The sequence below is a fragment of the Natator depressus genome, chromosome 15 (genome assembly GCF_965152275.1).
Source record: "Natator depressus isolate rNatDep1 chromosome 15, rNatDep2.hap1, whole genome shotgun sequence".
Classification (NCBI taxonomy): domain Eukaryota; kingdom Metazoa; phylum Chordata; order Testudines; family Cheloniidae; genus Natator; species Natator depressus.
Genome location: NC_134248.1, coordinates 11,485,943 through 11,502,464, shown reverse-complemented (window position 1 = coordinate 11,502,464; position 16,522 = coordinate 11,485,943). Strand labels below are relative to the sequence as shown.

Here is a 16,522-nt window from a genome sequence, read left to right as displayed (position 1 = left end):
GTCTTCTTTCTAAAAAGGGTTATTTAATAAAAACCTCCCCACTGTATTTTCCACTGAACGCATCCAATGAAGTGAGCTGTAGCTCACGAAAGCTTATGCTCAAATAAATTGGTTAGTCTCTAAGGTGCCACAAGTACTCCTTTTCTTCTTCCTGAGAACAGTGTGTGGTATTTTCCAGGAGTTCCCCTCACTTAAATGAGCACTTAAATGATGCTCTGGGAAGCATAGAGAGTGTAATGGTTGGGGAAGCCTTCACACACGCATTCATGTAATAGTCCCAAAACCACTGTCTGGGTAACACCACTGAGTGACAGTCCTGCCCTCCCCGCCTCTGTGAGCAGTGGAGCAATGCAGGACAAACAAAGAACTCCCTCGCACCTTCCCACACTACTCCTACTCCTCCCTTATTGCAGTGTTTTACCCCTCCTTGGAGAGAGCAGTCTTTGGTTAGAGTAGCCCAAGATTAACTAGTATTATGACCACACAGTGCCTTTAATATGGTGTCTGTTAAGCAGCTAAATGATAAGCACAGGTAACCTATAAATAGAGGAGGATTGAGAACTCTTTACCTGCTCGGATTCTCACCTTTCTCCACTTGCTCCAAGACCACTGCAGGCACTTTGAATAGTGAAACCTAATAGCTTTCATCTCCTTGATCCTCCTAAAGGAAAAACAGACCAGACCTTACTGACCCAGACCTATTGTGCTTCTCTAGCACCAAGCCTGAATCCACATTTGCTATTGTGCTGGGAAAGTACATTTATTAAATATGTAAACATTTAGGATGCGCTAACAGCTTCTAAAACACGTGAGGGGTCAGTGTTGGCGTGAATCAGAAACTCCTTTGGGAAAGGGGCCAATTTTGAGATTGAATCAGGATCAGTCTCCGTTTTAAGCTGCCTCTTACTCTGATCTGATCTCCTGAACGTTCTTCTTCCAGAGATGGAAAGTCTTCCACAGCAGCAGGTGGTAGTAATGATCACAGGCAAGAGCCGTGCTCTCTCGCTCCTCCAAACACACCACTGTTCTCCTGCGCCAGGAGCACCAGAAACGAACCAGTACCTGCTGCTTAAAGTGAAGAATGGCCTGCAACAGACAGGAGAAAATTGGGGAACTCATGATGTGGGCTGTAATGAGCAGCAGGGCAAGCTTCCTCAGAGGTGGTGATGGGCACAGGAAATTGTCTCATGTGGTCCCCAACCACTCAAGTGGAATAGCAATTGGTGCAAGCCCATCTTGTGCTGCTCATGTTCACAGGAGGTGATCAGGAAACTGTTCCATCTATCCCCTTGGTGAAGTCCAAGGGAAAGTGCTGCATTTACCATTCTCTCTCTCGTCCGGTTCTCTCGCTGCTGACATGCACTCAGCCACCACGTGTCAAATACCTGTCTCATCAACAATTCTCTGCAAGCAAGAATGAAGAATGTCAGTGGAACCAATTAATCCTGTCTGACATCTAAGGGACTGGCCTTATGGGCTCTGATGACCATGCCAGTCTGTCCAAATTGAAACCATTTGTTATGCAGTTGCTTTGATTTTATAGCTGTGCTTCGTCATGTGCTTTCTAATCAGAAAACTGAAGCGATGCTTAAGTTTAGTTGCATCACGCCCCTGCCAGCTCAGCATCAGGACTGAATTCATGCAAACAATAAGAGCCCACAAAAGTTCTTTTAAAATCTCTAAAGAGTAATATTTGTTCTCAGTTTTTTCCCCTATCATTACAGAAGTGAAAAGATGATAACAATGTACTGAATAAATATAGCATTTTATATCCTCAACCCACTGTACAAACCATTAACCAACCACCACTACACCCCAGTGAAGTAGGCTAATAATTTCATTATCCCTACTTTACAGGTGGGGAAACTGAGGGACAAGTTAGTGTCCTAATTTTCAGAGGTGATAAGCACCCACGGCTTCTGTTTATTTCAGTGGGAGAGGGGGGAGCTGAGCTCCTCTGGAGAAGGAAAGCCATTACTGACATGCCAAGGCGACAATGCAAGGACTTATCTATACAGAAACTGGAACCAGAATACCTACATTGGTTGGAGTTTAGTTATTTTAGTGCAAGTCTGCAGCTGGATACTTATTTCACTGTGACCAACACTGATTTTTACTCACTTAAGTTATACATTTGGGGCTTGTCTATACACAGAAATTGTTCCGGTTTAACTAAAGTTGTGATGTTGTGATTTAGTTAAAATGAGTATAAATTTGCATGGACACTGAACTAGTTTAAACTTGGCTTATAGCAGTTTAGATTGCCCATGGTAAATATTGTCCCTAGTAAATAACAGGAGCAAACTGAAATGATGTAAACTAGCTTTAAATCAATGCAGAGTGCCCATGCCCAAAGTTACATCAAAGTAAACAAAGGTCTGAATTGCAAACAAACAATGTGATTCCAGTTGCACTGGTTCCAGTTTACGTGCAGGCAAGCTCCAAGTCAGTGTCAGAGCCAAAATGAGACATCCTGGGTTCCTGCCTCTGTCTCATCTCAGGTTTCAGAGTAACAGCCGTGTTAGTCTGTATTCGCAAAAAGAAAAGGAGTACTTGTGGCACCTTAGAGACTAACCAATTTATTTGAGCATAAGCTTTCGTGAGCTACAGCTCACTTCATCGGATGCATGCTGTGGAAAGTGTAGAAGATCTTATTATATACACACAAAAAGCATGAAAAAATACCTCCTCCCACCCCACTCTCCTGCTGGTAATAGCTTATCTAAAGTGACCACTCTCCTTACATTGTGTATGATAATCAAGGTGGGCCATTTCCAGCACAAATCCAGGGTTTAACAAGAACGTCGGGGGGGGGGGGTGTAGTAGGAAAAAACAAGGGGAAATAGGCTACCTTGCATAATGACTAAGCCACTCCCAGTCTCTATTCAAGCCTAAGTTAATTGTATCCAATTTGCAATCAATTTATTTGAGCAAATCCAGACTCCAGCGAGAAACTGCTGAATTGGAATTTATTTGCAAATTGGATACAATTAACTTAGGCTTGAATAGAGACTCGGAGTGGCTTAGTCATTATGCAAGGTAGCCTATTTCCCCTTGTTCTTTCCTACCCCCCCCCCCCCCGACGTTCTTGTTAAACCCTGGATTTGTGCTGGAAATGGCCCACCTTGATTATCATACACAATGTAAGGAGAGTGATCACTTTAGATAAGCTATTACCAGCAGGAGAGTGGGGTGGGAGGAGGTATTTTTTCATGCTTTTTGTGTGTATATAATAAGATCTTCTACACTTTCCACAGCATGCATCCGATGAAGTGAGCTGTAGCTCACGAAAGCTTATGCTCAAATAAATTGGTTAGTCTCTAAGATGCCACAAGTACTCCTTTTCTTTTTGTCTCATCTCAATTCACTAGATCACACTGCCTTTCAACAGCCAGATACTTTCTGTTATCCAAAGGAACATTACTATTTCTTCAAGGGTCTCTGTGCATTCCCACCTGTGGGATTCTGTAACTCTTGGTGTCAAGATGTAAGGGAACAACATGTGGGAAGGCGCAGAGGCAACTATGGAAGAACGACAGGTTCCAGGAAGTCACCTTTTCTTTTCATGAGGTGACCTAAGTGGATTGTACAACACATTTTACTCTTAGTTACACAGGCACTGGTTGCTGCAGCCCAATGCACATACTCTTTTTAAAGTCAGTCCGTAAGAACAATCCACTGTACCTATGAAAGCATGATGACGTTTCCTTCATCTCTCTCCACCAGCGCTGATAGTTCTTAAACCTCTTCCAGGCCTGGAAGGTGACAGGCAAGATCACTCTTCCATAGTGACTGTCAGCTTTGGCATATTGAATCTAAAAAGCAAATGACAGGCTTGGTTTCATTTCAGAACAGTGCTCCTTTCCCAAGGGACTACCACAACAAGGCCATCTGAACTAACCTATCCTACTTAACATACAAGTGTTAGCTTTTGGGGTTTGTTTCTAGTCTTTATGCAGGGGGTTGGACTAGATGATCTCCTGAGGTCCCTTCCAACCCTGATAGTCTATGATTCATAAAACTTTACTCCACACTTCTCACAGGAAAGGAGGTGGAAAACCAATTTCACCCAACTAGCTCAACAGTTCCAGCTCATTCTGGAGGCTGCACTCAGAACAAAGTAATATTTCAAAACAAGGCTTACAGTGTGGGCACTACTGGAAACTAAACAATAATAGTAATAATGATCATAAATCAACTAATCAGGGCTTCCTGTCCTTCCTAGAAACTCCAGCAGCCAACATTAGCACGCTTTGGTTCCCAGAGAAGTGCTCTGACTGGCTGATGTACAATTCTTTCAACAAGCTATTGATCAGAGAGAACATGATTTTATCCTATGAATCTGCTGCACCACAGAAATGACTGGCACATTCACCCAACCTTCATCCTCCAGCTTTTAGAATCATTTGGGTTGAATCTCATGTAAGAGCTACTTAAACATGACAAATACTCCATACCTGCCTGTTTCTTCTCCACTTGGCATTCCTTAACCACAACCTGACAGACTTGTGCAGAAGCGCTACCCTGAAATAAAAAAATAAAACCCAACTATTCAGCAAACAGCCTCCCTCTATTTGAAAGAGCAGCTTGGGACCTGGACAGCTACATATAACTTAGTGTCCTGAACAGTCAGTCTCTATCAGGAAATAATTGTGTTACCTTAAAGTGCTTTAAGTATGCCATACAGATTCCTCCCACCCCACCAAAAGAAAGGCAACAAGTTACATATTTATCTAAAAACACAATCTAGGCAGGTACAATTGCAAGAGTTTCTTCTATTGCTTCATAATTATGCACTCAATCCTGAAATAAGTATCTTCACTGGGATTAAAGAGGAATTTAGCCTCTATGGTAGTTAACAACACCTGCCCAAAAAATGATCTCTCCCACTCTAGGCTCCCATGGTGGTAGCACTCATGTAGACAGGGAAGATGTTTACCACCCTGTTTTCTAACCCTGCTCAGTGCAGGTCTATGCAACCTGGTGGCAAAACTGCCTGTGCCATGTCTACACTAGTATTCCCACCACTGGTGGGAGATTTTTTTTTAAATAAGCAAACCTAGACAAGGCTCATGGCGTACCAATATCAATTTCCCTCCCATGTTTCTCAAATGAGGTATGGTCCAGAGCTAGACCACTCTTCATAATGTGCAAGGATGATCTCACGCATCGAAGCATTACCAGATTTAAAACCAGAACCAAGAGCTAGTAAGTTCCAGCCCCTTAGTTGCATCTGAAAACACATGTCCCTGAAGTACCTGTAGTGGTTGCGAGCTGCTAGTGTCAGGGACCGCTGATGCTCTTCCTCCTCCTGTTCTAACCGACACTTCCAGCGATTCCAGAAGCTCTGCAGCAACTGGAGCAAAACAGCAGAGATAGAAAAACTCAGGTAACAAGAGCGGGGGAATCCAAAAAAACGATGACGCAGATGTTCTGCTAATACAGCATTCTGAAGGGAGAGTTCCTTAAAGTACACTGTACTGATATACAAAACAAAACAGTCTAAAAACCACGTGAGCCTGATACAATTCTGTTTTCCTCCAGCTCTGAATGTCTTTAATATAGACCTGGGAGTCCTCAAACAATTGAAAATAGAAATGTTGCTACATCCAGGTGCTGCTATAATGTGTGCTCTGCTGAGCTTATTTGAACCACTTCACTCTCCTTGTCACAAGGTTACAGCCAATTGTTCCCTACATACAGAGAGAGAGAGACTATAAATCTTCTTGGCTACAAAGAGGTTTGCAATGGGGCTGTATGACAACACATAACTAGGCCAATATGTCTGTGACTGACCCTAGACTTACACAGGAGATATTTTCTGAAACTGCTGGTAGCAAGGGAACAATGCAACTGACTGGAGAACACTTCATAGGAACAGGTTTCAGAGTAGCAGCCGTGTTAGTCTGCATTCGCAAAAAGAAAAGGAGTACTTGTGGCACCTTAGAGACTAACCAATTTATTTGAGCATAAGCTTTTGTGAGCTACAGCTCACTTCATCGGATGCCGATGAAGTGAGCTGTAGCTCACAAAAGCTTATGCTCAAATAAATTGGTTAGTCTCTAAGGTGCCACAAGTACTCCTTTTCTTTTTTCATAGGAACAGGTGTGAGAAGGTGGGAAGGGTCAGGGAAAGGTCTCACATAAACACAGCATAACACAAATTAAACCCACCATTACTTGATGCTGCCGATGAGCCAAATTTCTTCTCATTTGCTGGAGACGAGCATTTATAATGTTCTTCCGCAAGGCATTAAACCCAAAGCGCTGAGAAAACAATCAGCAGAATTTTACTTACCATTCACTGTGTAGCCTGAATAACCAAGCAGCGAGGAGCCAATTTCCCTTGGGACCAACTGTTCCAACAGAATCCAGCTTTGTTGCTACTTGTAATGGTCAGTCTTACTGCCTTGTCATGGATACAGAGCCGAGCCTCAGTTTCCCTCCCCCTGGTTGGAGAGTTTAGCTCTCCAGCTAAATTAAAAACCTCCCCCTTCCTAGGGTTTCTTTTGAGTCATCCAGCTCTCTCCCTTGCTCTGTCAGCAATTACTGCCCAGGCCCCTTCCCACACCCTCTCTCAATGGAGAGATCAATAGGCCCTGCCCTTTCCCTGTATCCTTCTCTGACTGGAGACCCACAACTTGCTCCTGAAGCAGGGGAGGCTCACAACCTGTCCTTTCCCAAGATCTCTCTGTACTGGGAAAGGGGATCTTAAATACTGCTCTCCCCTCTCCCAGCTCTTTACTGACTTCTAACTCTTATGGTCTCTCTGAACTACAAATCCCAGAATGCCTCAATTCTGGGCTGAACAGTGAAGAATTATCTGCTGAGACTGTACCCTGACTTAAAGGGCCAGCACTTCCTATTACACTACTACTGCTATTTCCAAAATATAATCTCATTGGCCTTAGGGTCATTGTTTTGATGATCAACACGGCCTCACACTATAGAATAATATCTGCTCCAACAAGCCAGAGGCCCTGTGAATGGCAGAGATAAGGAATTTATTTATGTTGGTAAGTGGGCGTGCTTTTAAGGATAAAGAAAAAAAAGACTAACTCCTATCCCTCCCCAGGTGGAAGAGACATTTATAGGCTCTCATACAGGTGGCTGGCACATGATGGCATTATCACAGAGGGAAGGTTTTCAGTCTTCAAGAGGGGAGTACAGGAAGTACAGACATTGACTCCTGTAGCACAGCAGTGTAAAAAGGAACAAAGCCATTTATCCTCATGGCACTGGGGCAGTAATCCTCCTGCATAAGTAGCAAAGGTGAGAAAAATCACTAGAATAAAAAGGGGAAGATGCTATTTCAGAGTGAAGGGACCAGGGAGCACACGAGGGACCAACTGGTCTGAGTTAATTTGCTTCTTGATTGGAACAATAACTTGATTTGCGCTTGACTGGAAAGACATCTCAGATGAGATTTCCCATCAAGATATGAGTGTCAGTCCTCTATCTTATTAAAGTTAAGCGTGAATCTGGACACAAGAACAAATGGATATCACTGGCCATCAAATTTAGGTTTGAAATTAGAAGAAGGTTTCTAACCATCAGAGGAGTGATGTTCTGGAAAAGACTTGCAAGGGAAGCAATGGTGGCAAAAAACCTAACTGCCTTCAAGACTCAGCTTGCTATGTTTATAGAAGGCATGGTATGATGAGACTGCCTACAATGGTATGTCGCCAATCTGCAACTGCTAGCAGCAAATATCTCCGATGGGACACTAGATGGGAAGGCTTCTGAGTTACTACAGAGAATTATTTCCCAGGTGTCTGGCTGGTGGGTCTTGCCCATAAGCTCAGGGTCTAATTGATCACCATATTTGGGGTCGGGAAGGAATTTTCCCCTGAATCAGATTGACAGAGACCCTGGGGGGGTTTTGCCTTCCTCTGCAGCATGGGTCACTTTAAGGTGTAAACGAATGTAAGTGGTGGAGTCTCTGTTACTTGAAGTCTTTAAATTATGATTTGAGGACTTCAGTAACTCAGCCAGAGGTTATGGGTCTATTACAGGAATGGGCGGGTGAGGTTCTATGGCCTGTGATGTGCAGGAGGTCAGACTAGATGATCATGATGGTTCCTTTCTGGCCTTAAAGTCTCTTAATCTATCTTATCTGCACACAACACCCTGATGAACAGAGAGTCTGGTGGATTCCATGACAGTTTGAATCTGTGCACCTAGTATCTGAGCCGAACATTTCATGGAAGGAAATACTATACATACCACCTAAAGCATAACACACATGTGGCTAGGTGCGGCTCTGGGAAATCATCCCAAATAGCCTAGATTCCCTCTCACCTGAGATATTAGAAAGCGCTTACCAACAGATGGTGCCGGTGATGCTTTTCTGCAAGCTTGTGCTTCCAGGTCTCTTCCATGCACAGTACAACATCTGTCATCAAGTTAAAAAGAAAGTATCTTTTATAGACACACACAACACACCCTCTCCTTCAGGGACAGACACTGAATTCCAGTCCACAATTGCTTTAGTGTTGGATTTTCTGCACTGGTATGCACACAGAGACATTTTGTTTGCAGTGAAGCTGTTAGAGGCTTCACTGACTTAAAAAGACGCATCTCTTGTTTACTGTCAGCGATTCCCTGCTGCCATATCCTAGTGCCTGCAGGTTCTTAGCTAATGTGTTCCAGTTGCTAGTCTTGCTCCCTTCCAATGCCCATTTACTATGGACTAACCTGCACCTTTCTAATGAACAGGTGCTTTTCAGTCCAACCATGCCTGAACCCAAATGCTGCTTCTTACATTACTGCTCATCTGCGCCGTCCACCTGCAGGAGTATCTTGAACCTGGCATCTCTATGGTAACATACACAAAGGATACAATGTTTCCAGTGCGTGAAGACTCTCCGTAAGGTAACCCTTGCTGCTAGCTCACCAATGCACTCCTGGTGGATTTGCATGCTTCTCCTGTGCTCCCAGGCTCGCTGCCAGCCAGAGAAACATTGCTGAAGCACACAGACTTGGTGATGTTGCTGAGCCACTTCTAGAACAACAGACATGAATTACACATGACCAGCTCTCTCTGCTCCTCCATCATTTGTGTCAGGACAAGACAATGACATGCAAACTCTAGGCTCTCAAGTGACAGAATCTCCAGTACCAGCAAGGGATGATGGGAATTTTACCAAGAATTTTACCACCACCTATTAGCTGACATTGTTCTGGTTATTCAGGAAATCCTTGCAGGAACTGATACTAGCTCTGAAGTTGGCTTCATACTTCTTCCTGTCAGGTACCCCAACGAGAGTACACACTACAATGTGTAAGCTTTGGTCAGTAGAGCAATTTCCTTTCTAAGATGATATCCATCCTCTTTCCACAATAAGGCAACAGCATTCTGGATGCATCAGTACACAAACCACACAATCCTTGCTAGCCCAGGCCACAACTCTTCAGCTGCTGAACCACCAACCAGAAGCATCCAAGTGTCTCCTAAAAGGGAAAATATATCAACTTCTCCTATTGGTGGCAATGAGTTGTTTAGATAGTGAAGCCCTATTCTGTCCATCTCTCCATTCAAATATAGTATCTATCTATACAAAGTGGAATAAGGACAAGCCAGGGAATTATAGACCAGTCATCTTAACTTCAGTACCCAGAATGATAATGGAACAAATAATCAAACAATCAAATTGTAAGCTCCTAGAAGAAAATAAGGTAATAAGTAACAGTCAACCTGGATTTGTCAAGGACAAATCATGTGACACCAAGCTACTATCCTTCTTTGACAGGATAGTCTTTGTAAATAGTGGGGAAGCAGTAGATATCATATATTTCGACTTTAGTAAGGCTTTTGATACTGTCTCACAAGACCTTCTCATAAACAAACTAGGGAAATACAGGCTAGATGAATCTACTATAAGGTGGGTGGACAACTGGCTCATAAATCATACTCAGAGTAGTTATCAATGGCTCACAATTGAGCTGGAAGGGCATACTGAGTGGGGTCCTGAAGGGATCTGTTGTGAGTCTGGTTCTATTCAAATATCTTCATAAATGATTTGGATTATGGCATAGAGAATACACTTGTAAAGTTTGCAGACGATAGCAAGCTGGGAGGGTTGCAAGCACTTTGGAGGACAGGATTAAAATTCAAAATGATCTTGACAAACTTGAGAAATGGTCTGACTTAAATAGAATGAAATTCAATAAAGACAAAAGCACTCCACTTACTAAGGAATAATTGTATAAATACAAAATGGGAAATGACTATCTAGGAAGAGAACTGCAGAAAAGGATCTGGGGGTGATAGTGGCTCACATACTAAATAGGGGTCAACAATGTAATACTGTTTCAAAAAAAGCGAACATCATTCTGGGATGTACAGCAGGACTGTTGTAAGCAAGATACAAGAAGTAATTCTTCCACTCTATTCAGCACTGATAAGGCCTCAGCTAGAGTACTGTGTCCAGTTCTGGGCACCACAATTCAGGAAAGATGTGAACAAACTGGAGAAAGTCCAGAGGACAGCAACAAATGATTAAAGGACTAGAAAACATTGCCTACAAGGAAAGATTGAAAAAACTGGGCTTGTTTAGTCTGGAGAAGAGAAGACTTGGCAGGGCACATGATAACAGTCTTCAAGTACATAAAAAGTTGTTACAAGAAGGAGGGTGATAAACTGTTCTCCTTAACCATTGTGGACCGGAAAAGAAGTAATGGGTTTAAATTGCAGCAAGGAAGATTTAGGTTAGACATTAGGAAAAACTTCCTACCTGTAAGGTTAAGCACTGAAACAAATTACCTAGGGATGTTGTGGAATCTCCATCATTGGAGGTTTTTAAGAACAGGTTAGACAAACACCTGTCACGGCTGGTCTAGATAATCCTTAGTCCTGCTTCAGTGCAGCAGATTGGACTAGATAACCTATCGAGGTCCCTTCCAGTCCTATATTTCTATGATTCTCACTCACTGTCCTGATGCTTCTTTTCTCTTTGAAGCTGCAGATGCCCAAGCCAGGCCTTCATGCATCTTCTCAGCTCCCAGTGCTGATGATGATTCACTGCCCAGGCCTCCTTCTGCTTCTCATGCTGGATGTGCAAATACAGCTCCATCCACTGTAGCCAGGCCTGACAATACAAATTAGAAAAAATGAGGAGGAGGGTCAGCCAAGAATAAGCAGAGGAAAGCAAGGGAACATTGAGGGAATGGGCAAGAGCAAAGGAAGGGGATAAGGAAGCCCAAAGGCAACGGAGAGGGAGAGCATATCAAATAGAGACCAGGAGACAAAAATAAAGGAGCCATGAGGTTTTCAGGAAGCAATCATTTATGTTCAATTCTACTGGCCATTTCCAATCTATTTAGGCCAGGACTTTCATTTACCGCCTCCTCCTTCCCTCTCATTCCCACCCTGGCTTTCCCTACATGTGCAACCAAACTCCTCTCACCTTGTCAACAGCACTGAGCTGTTTCTATACCCAAAGCATACTGCAGAGTGGAAGGTGAGAGGGAACAGGGAATTCCAGGGTCAGTCTTACAACAGCCAGAGAAATTTTAAGTTACACTATCATTTCTTCCTTTTAAAGGGCAGAATGTTACTTTCTGGGAATGAATAATGGGCTCCCAAGTACAATCTTTTAATTTAAAGGAGATGAAGGAGGCAGGTATCTAAAGTCCTAACAGTGTTTCCCAAATCATGGGACCAGCCTCCCTGGCAAAGTGCTGATCCCATGCAGGGTTGCCATCTTTCAGTCAGGCTGGAACCAAAGACCACACCCTACCCAAGTGGAAAGAGAGCAAGTGCCTTGTTCTAAACTCATGACAGCAGCCATCACCCTTCCAGGGAAAAGGCTGAACAATTCCACGGCACAGGAAATAAAATATATCGTCTTGACAAATTATTTTCACTTTGGATTTCACAAAAGATTAACTGCCCATTGTACAGTGATTGTCCTACACTCACTTCACTTCTTCTGGGAAGTGAGTGCAAATGACCCAGCGAGGAAGATAAGATGATGGACTCCTTTTGGCCATGTGTTTGAAACATACTAATAAAAATCATTTTCCTCCACCTCTTATTTATCTATTTGTTTTAAAGTGGGGAGCTCTTTGTGGCAGAGACCATGTTTTGTCTTTTTAATGACTCTATAAAGCACCTGGTATCTTCCTGGGCATTGTTTAAAGAATCATAATAATTCCCTTTGGCCACGCAGCAACTTAGAAATACACTGAACTCTAGAAAAGCCTGGATGTTGCTTTTATACCTGCATTGTAGAGAAGAAGGATGTTTGAGGACCCCACGTGGAGAGAACCAGGGGATGGTTCTATTTTACTTGCACAACTGAGAAGCAGTTCACAGGTAAGATCTTGCCTGGGGAACTCACACCTGCATGCACATCTGGAGGGGTACGGTGAAACTTATACCTTGCATCACCCAATCTATAAACATCCTTTCATTAGAGGTATCTCAGTGTACAAAGGGATTATTGAGGATGGAGAATTCTTTATTCATTTGCTAGCTATTACTCACAACCATGTGTGATCTCAGGTATGAAGGGTCTGGGTTTGAAGGACTTACCCGAAACTGCAGGCTCTGGGCCCAGTGCTGCAGAGCCAGAGTATTCATCTCATGGTCAGTACACTTCTGGCACAGTCGTCTTGTCCACACTCTCCATGACATGCTGCCAAAAGCATTTAAGACCCATTAATTCTGCAGTGTGGGGTGAGGAACTAACCTCCTCTCATCAGGAAAGGCAGGGCTCTACATACACATGTTATTGATGCACTGCTTTCTAGATGGAGTTATGTGGTCCTTTGAGGGGTAGGGGAGAAGGCAGTTGAGACAAAACCATAACTATGAACCAGCAAGATACAATGTAGGAACAGATCATGGGATAGAGAAGGTGTTTGTGATTAACATGTGACTGCTTCAAACCCACTCTCACCGCAGAGTGCTTGTTTCCCTGAACGCCAATGCCTCGGATCGCATCCTATGCTTGGTCCTGCGAACATCAATGTAGATCAGCCAATGCTGCCATGTCCAGCGCAGCTTCTGCTTCTCCGCTGTGCACAGCAATGGTCACAAGATTTTTTTTAAATGACATACAAGGATTTGGTATTTTTAAAATCATTATCAGCCTTACATTGCCACCTACCGGGAAAATCTAAAACTGCAGCCACTCCACGAGCTGGGGTTAGAGAGAGGCAGGCACAGATAAGTCTTGTCTGCACAAGGAAATTGTCCAGAATAGCTACTCCTCAATAGCTCCCTGCATGGACACTCTTATTCTGGAACAAGAGTGTCCACATGAAGACTTATTGCAAAATTGCTATTGCACTTTAAATTCATATACTTTATTGCATAATAATTTATGTAGACAAGCCCCTTAGCTGCTGGCAGAGTAATGGAGATGGGTTTAAGATAAGATCTGAAATATCAATAGCTTCAAATAACCTGCAAGGTATAAATAAAACACTGTTTAATGACTTTGTTCAGGCTGCACAATTCCTGTGGGCACATACTGCAGCTTCAGATACAGTTACCGAGAATGCTGAGGAAATATTATTTGTATAGCAATAGCTGCCCATCACTAACCCATTGTGCTGGACTCTGTACAAACATAGAACAAACCAGCGCTTGGCATCTTTTAAAATCTTCCAGATCGCCTAAGAGTATGAAATTACTCAGCATATCTGGCTTATTGGACAAGATTAAAAATATATCTAGTTCTTTATATAGCGCTTCATCAGTAGTCCTCAAAGCACTTTACAAGGGAGCATTATCCCCATTTTAATGGGTACATTGAGGCACAGAGAGGTGAGGATAAGAACTTGCCCAAGTTCAGTAGCATAGCCAGGAACATAACATAGGTTGCCTGAGTCACAGTCCAGTGGTCTATCCATTAGGACAAACTGCCTCCCTCTCAATCTCTTAGAACAAACCCATAGCCCAAGACTGATGATGTTGATTTGGACTATTATTAATGAGAAATGACCCAAAGTGTATCTTTCCCCAAACACAAGCTGGTTAATTTTATATCTTTCTATGGCAACGTCCTCCAAAATCTAGTGAGCCAAGATCTAACATATCTGAAAAGGGATTACTTCTTTTTCACTTTTTGACTAATTAATGGGAGGTTTATTATTTTTCTTTGTAAACCAAATAATTTGTGTTAATTGGATATGTGGTATTAACATTTAAAAGCATTGCTCAGAGCTACTGAAGTAATTTCTCCATTTTCTCCTCTTCAATGTTGTAAATTCTAAGGTTTCATAATCAACAGCTCGAGATGCAATTTGTGAAAATGGAAGTAGGATTGCATGTTAATGCCTGGCCTCCTTACTTGGTGATGGGAAAACAATAAATATTTTACATGTATATTACTGCCCTCCATCCTGAAGGATCCCCAAGTGCTTTACAAACTACAGCCAGGTCCTAGTCCCTGTACCTGATCAAATAAACTGGCTTGGGATAGGGGCACCTGCAGCAGTCGGGGAGGACAGAATCCTTCCTCACCACTGGCCTCAGTTTATAGCTGCCACTTAGCCTAAGGGACACATTTACTTCCACAAGAACCTCCCTCCACAAGAAGGTGGATGAGTCTCTTTTGAGTTTACTATACCCGACATAAGGTGCTGGTCTGTAACTTTCCAGGGTTGCACACATATACAAACACCAGTTGTTAGTTGTCAGCTAACCTCCCACTGGACATGCAGTATGGGACAAAAATCTTGACTTCAGCTTTAAAAATACAGTCTATTTACCACTTGATCTCAAAGGAACCACTCTATCTTTGTCAGTAGTCACTGGAAGTTGAGACCATTACAGGCAAGTGGGTCAGTGGGGCAGGCATTTGCAAAGAAAACTAACTTTCTCCTCCAGTGCATCTAGAATATATATCCCCTTCGCATGTGCGATTCCCCAGCTGGGTTTCATAGCCACGGTAGACCAGAGAACATGTGCACCCTGCTTTAGTGCACTTAGGAGCTACAGAATCCAGGACTCAACATAGATCAAGTCAGAACTCTATTTCACTGTGAAAATGTTATGAGCTTCATTTCACCTGTAACATGTTCTAAAAAGAGAGGGGACTCAGGATAAGGTGGGTAAAAATCAACATATGCACAAAGAGGAAGCCAGAGTTGACTCCTACATCAGCTGAGGGGCTGGGGAACTCCACCAATAATTTGTTCTTGTGAAAATACCCATTCAAATACATACCGTACCAATGATCAGACCCACACTGAAGAGCAAATAGAGAGTCCCTTAAGCTTTTTCACTGGCATCCGTAACTATCTGTATAGCTGCACACTACAATGCATTAAGAGCAATCTCCCCTGCTAGCCTTAGGTTGACAACCATCTGCACATAAGATTCAGAGATTCCAAGGCCATTGTGATCATATAGTCTGATCTCCTGTGTTACACAGGCCATAGAACTTCCCCAAAATAATTCCCAAAGTATAACACCCAAGCTTGATTTAAAAATTACCAGTGATGGAGAACACACCACAAGCCTTGGTAAATTACACTTTCACACAGGAGTCGGGGAGGTAAATTCACAAACACATGCAGGGAAATACGTCCTTGAAAAACTGACATTATGTTTAAGAAAGCTGCTCCCCCTTCCCCTCTCACCATGAGCCTCTGCGACACGATACTTGCACCTCTTTTCTCGCTGCTGGCATATAAAAGTCTTCCAGGCTTGGAATATCAGGTTGTACAGGAAATATCTGAACAACAGAAAAGATATTAGACTTGGATGAGGTACAGAGAAGGGCAACAAAAATGATTCAAGGAAATTAAGGAGAGATTAAAAAGACTGCCAGTGTTCATTTTAGAAAAGAGACTAAGGGAGGATATGATAGAGGTCTATAAAATCATTAATGGTGTGGAGAAAGTGAATAAGAAAGTGTTGTTTACCCCTTCAGAGAAGACAAGAACCAGGGATCACACAATAACATTAATAGGCAGCAGGTTTAAAACAAACATAAGGAAAAACTTCTTCACACAATACACAGTCAACCTTGGGAACTCATTGCCAGGAGATGTTGTGAAGGCCAAAAGAATAACTAGATTAAAAAAAGAATTAGATAAATTAATGGAGGATAGGTCCATCAACGCTATTAGCCAAGATGGCCAGGCTGCAACCCTATGCTCTGGGTGTCCCTAAACTCTAACTGCCAGAAGCTGGGACTAGATGACAGGGAATGGATCAGTTAATAAATTGCCCTGTTCCATTCATTCCCTCTGAAGCATCTGGCGCTGGCACTGTCAGAAGACAGGATACTGGGCTAGATGGACCATTGGTCTGACCCACTATGGCCATGCCCATGTTCGCATGTTAAAAACAAAACAAAAAAATCCATCATAAGCCTTGATCCAATCTAGCTAGTTCCTGTTCAGCAGACCTGGTCTCAATTGTTCTGGAATGGGCAGGAGAGATTCCTATCACACAGAGCAGCTTCTAGTGAGACTTTATAGTCAGATTCTGGAAGGGAAGTGTCTCACAGCACAGAATCTGGACTTTTTCTTCTGCCATTCAATGGAAAAGTCATGGTGGC

General features: G+C 42.9%; 1 protein-coding gene across 2 annotated transcripts in view; it reads right to left on the bottom strand.

Annotated features, from left to right (window-relative positions):
- Window positions 1-16,522, bottom strand: part of SFI1 (SFI1 centrin binding protein) — a 52,838-nt gene that overhangs the window by 26,836 nt on the left and 9,480 nt on the right. The window contains exons 6-19 of one of the 2 annotated variants that reach the window (XM_074972845.1): window positions 15,597-15,691; window positions 13,115-13,147; window positions 12,905-13,022; window positions 12,538-12,640; window positions 10,933-11,089; window positions 8,842-9,003; window positions 8,324-8,394; window positions 6,174-6,266; window positions 5,259-5,356; window positions 4,458-4,524; window positions 3,685-3,815; window positions 1,323-1,404; window positions 908-1,086; window positions 586-661 (exon numbers count right to left, since the gene is read on the bottom strand). In XM_074972845.1, coding sequence (XP_074828946.1) covers window positions 586-661; window positions 908-1,086; window positions 1,323-1,404; window positions 3,685-3,815; window positions 4,458-4,524; window positions 5,259-5,356; window positions 6,174-6,266; window positions 8,324-8,394; window positions 8,842-9,003; window positions 10,933-11,089; window positions 12,538-12,640; window positions 12,905-13,022; window positions 13,115-13,147; window positions 15,597-15,691 — 1,465 coding nt within the window. The remainder of the gene's footprint in view (window positions 1-585; window positions 662-907; window positions 1,087-1,322; window positions 1,405-3,684; window positions 3,816-4,457; window positions 4,525-5,258; window positions 5,357-6,173; window positions 6,267-8,323; window positions 8,395-8,841; window positions 9,004-10,932; window positions 11,090-12,537; window positions 12,641-12,904; window positions 13,023-13,114; window positions 13,148-15,596; window positions 15,692-16,522) is intronic. The other variant, XM_074972846.1, reaches the window with a different exon arrangement.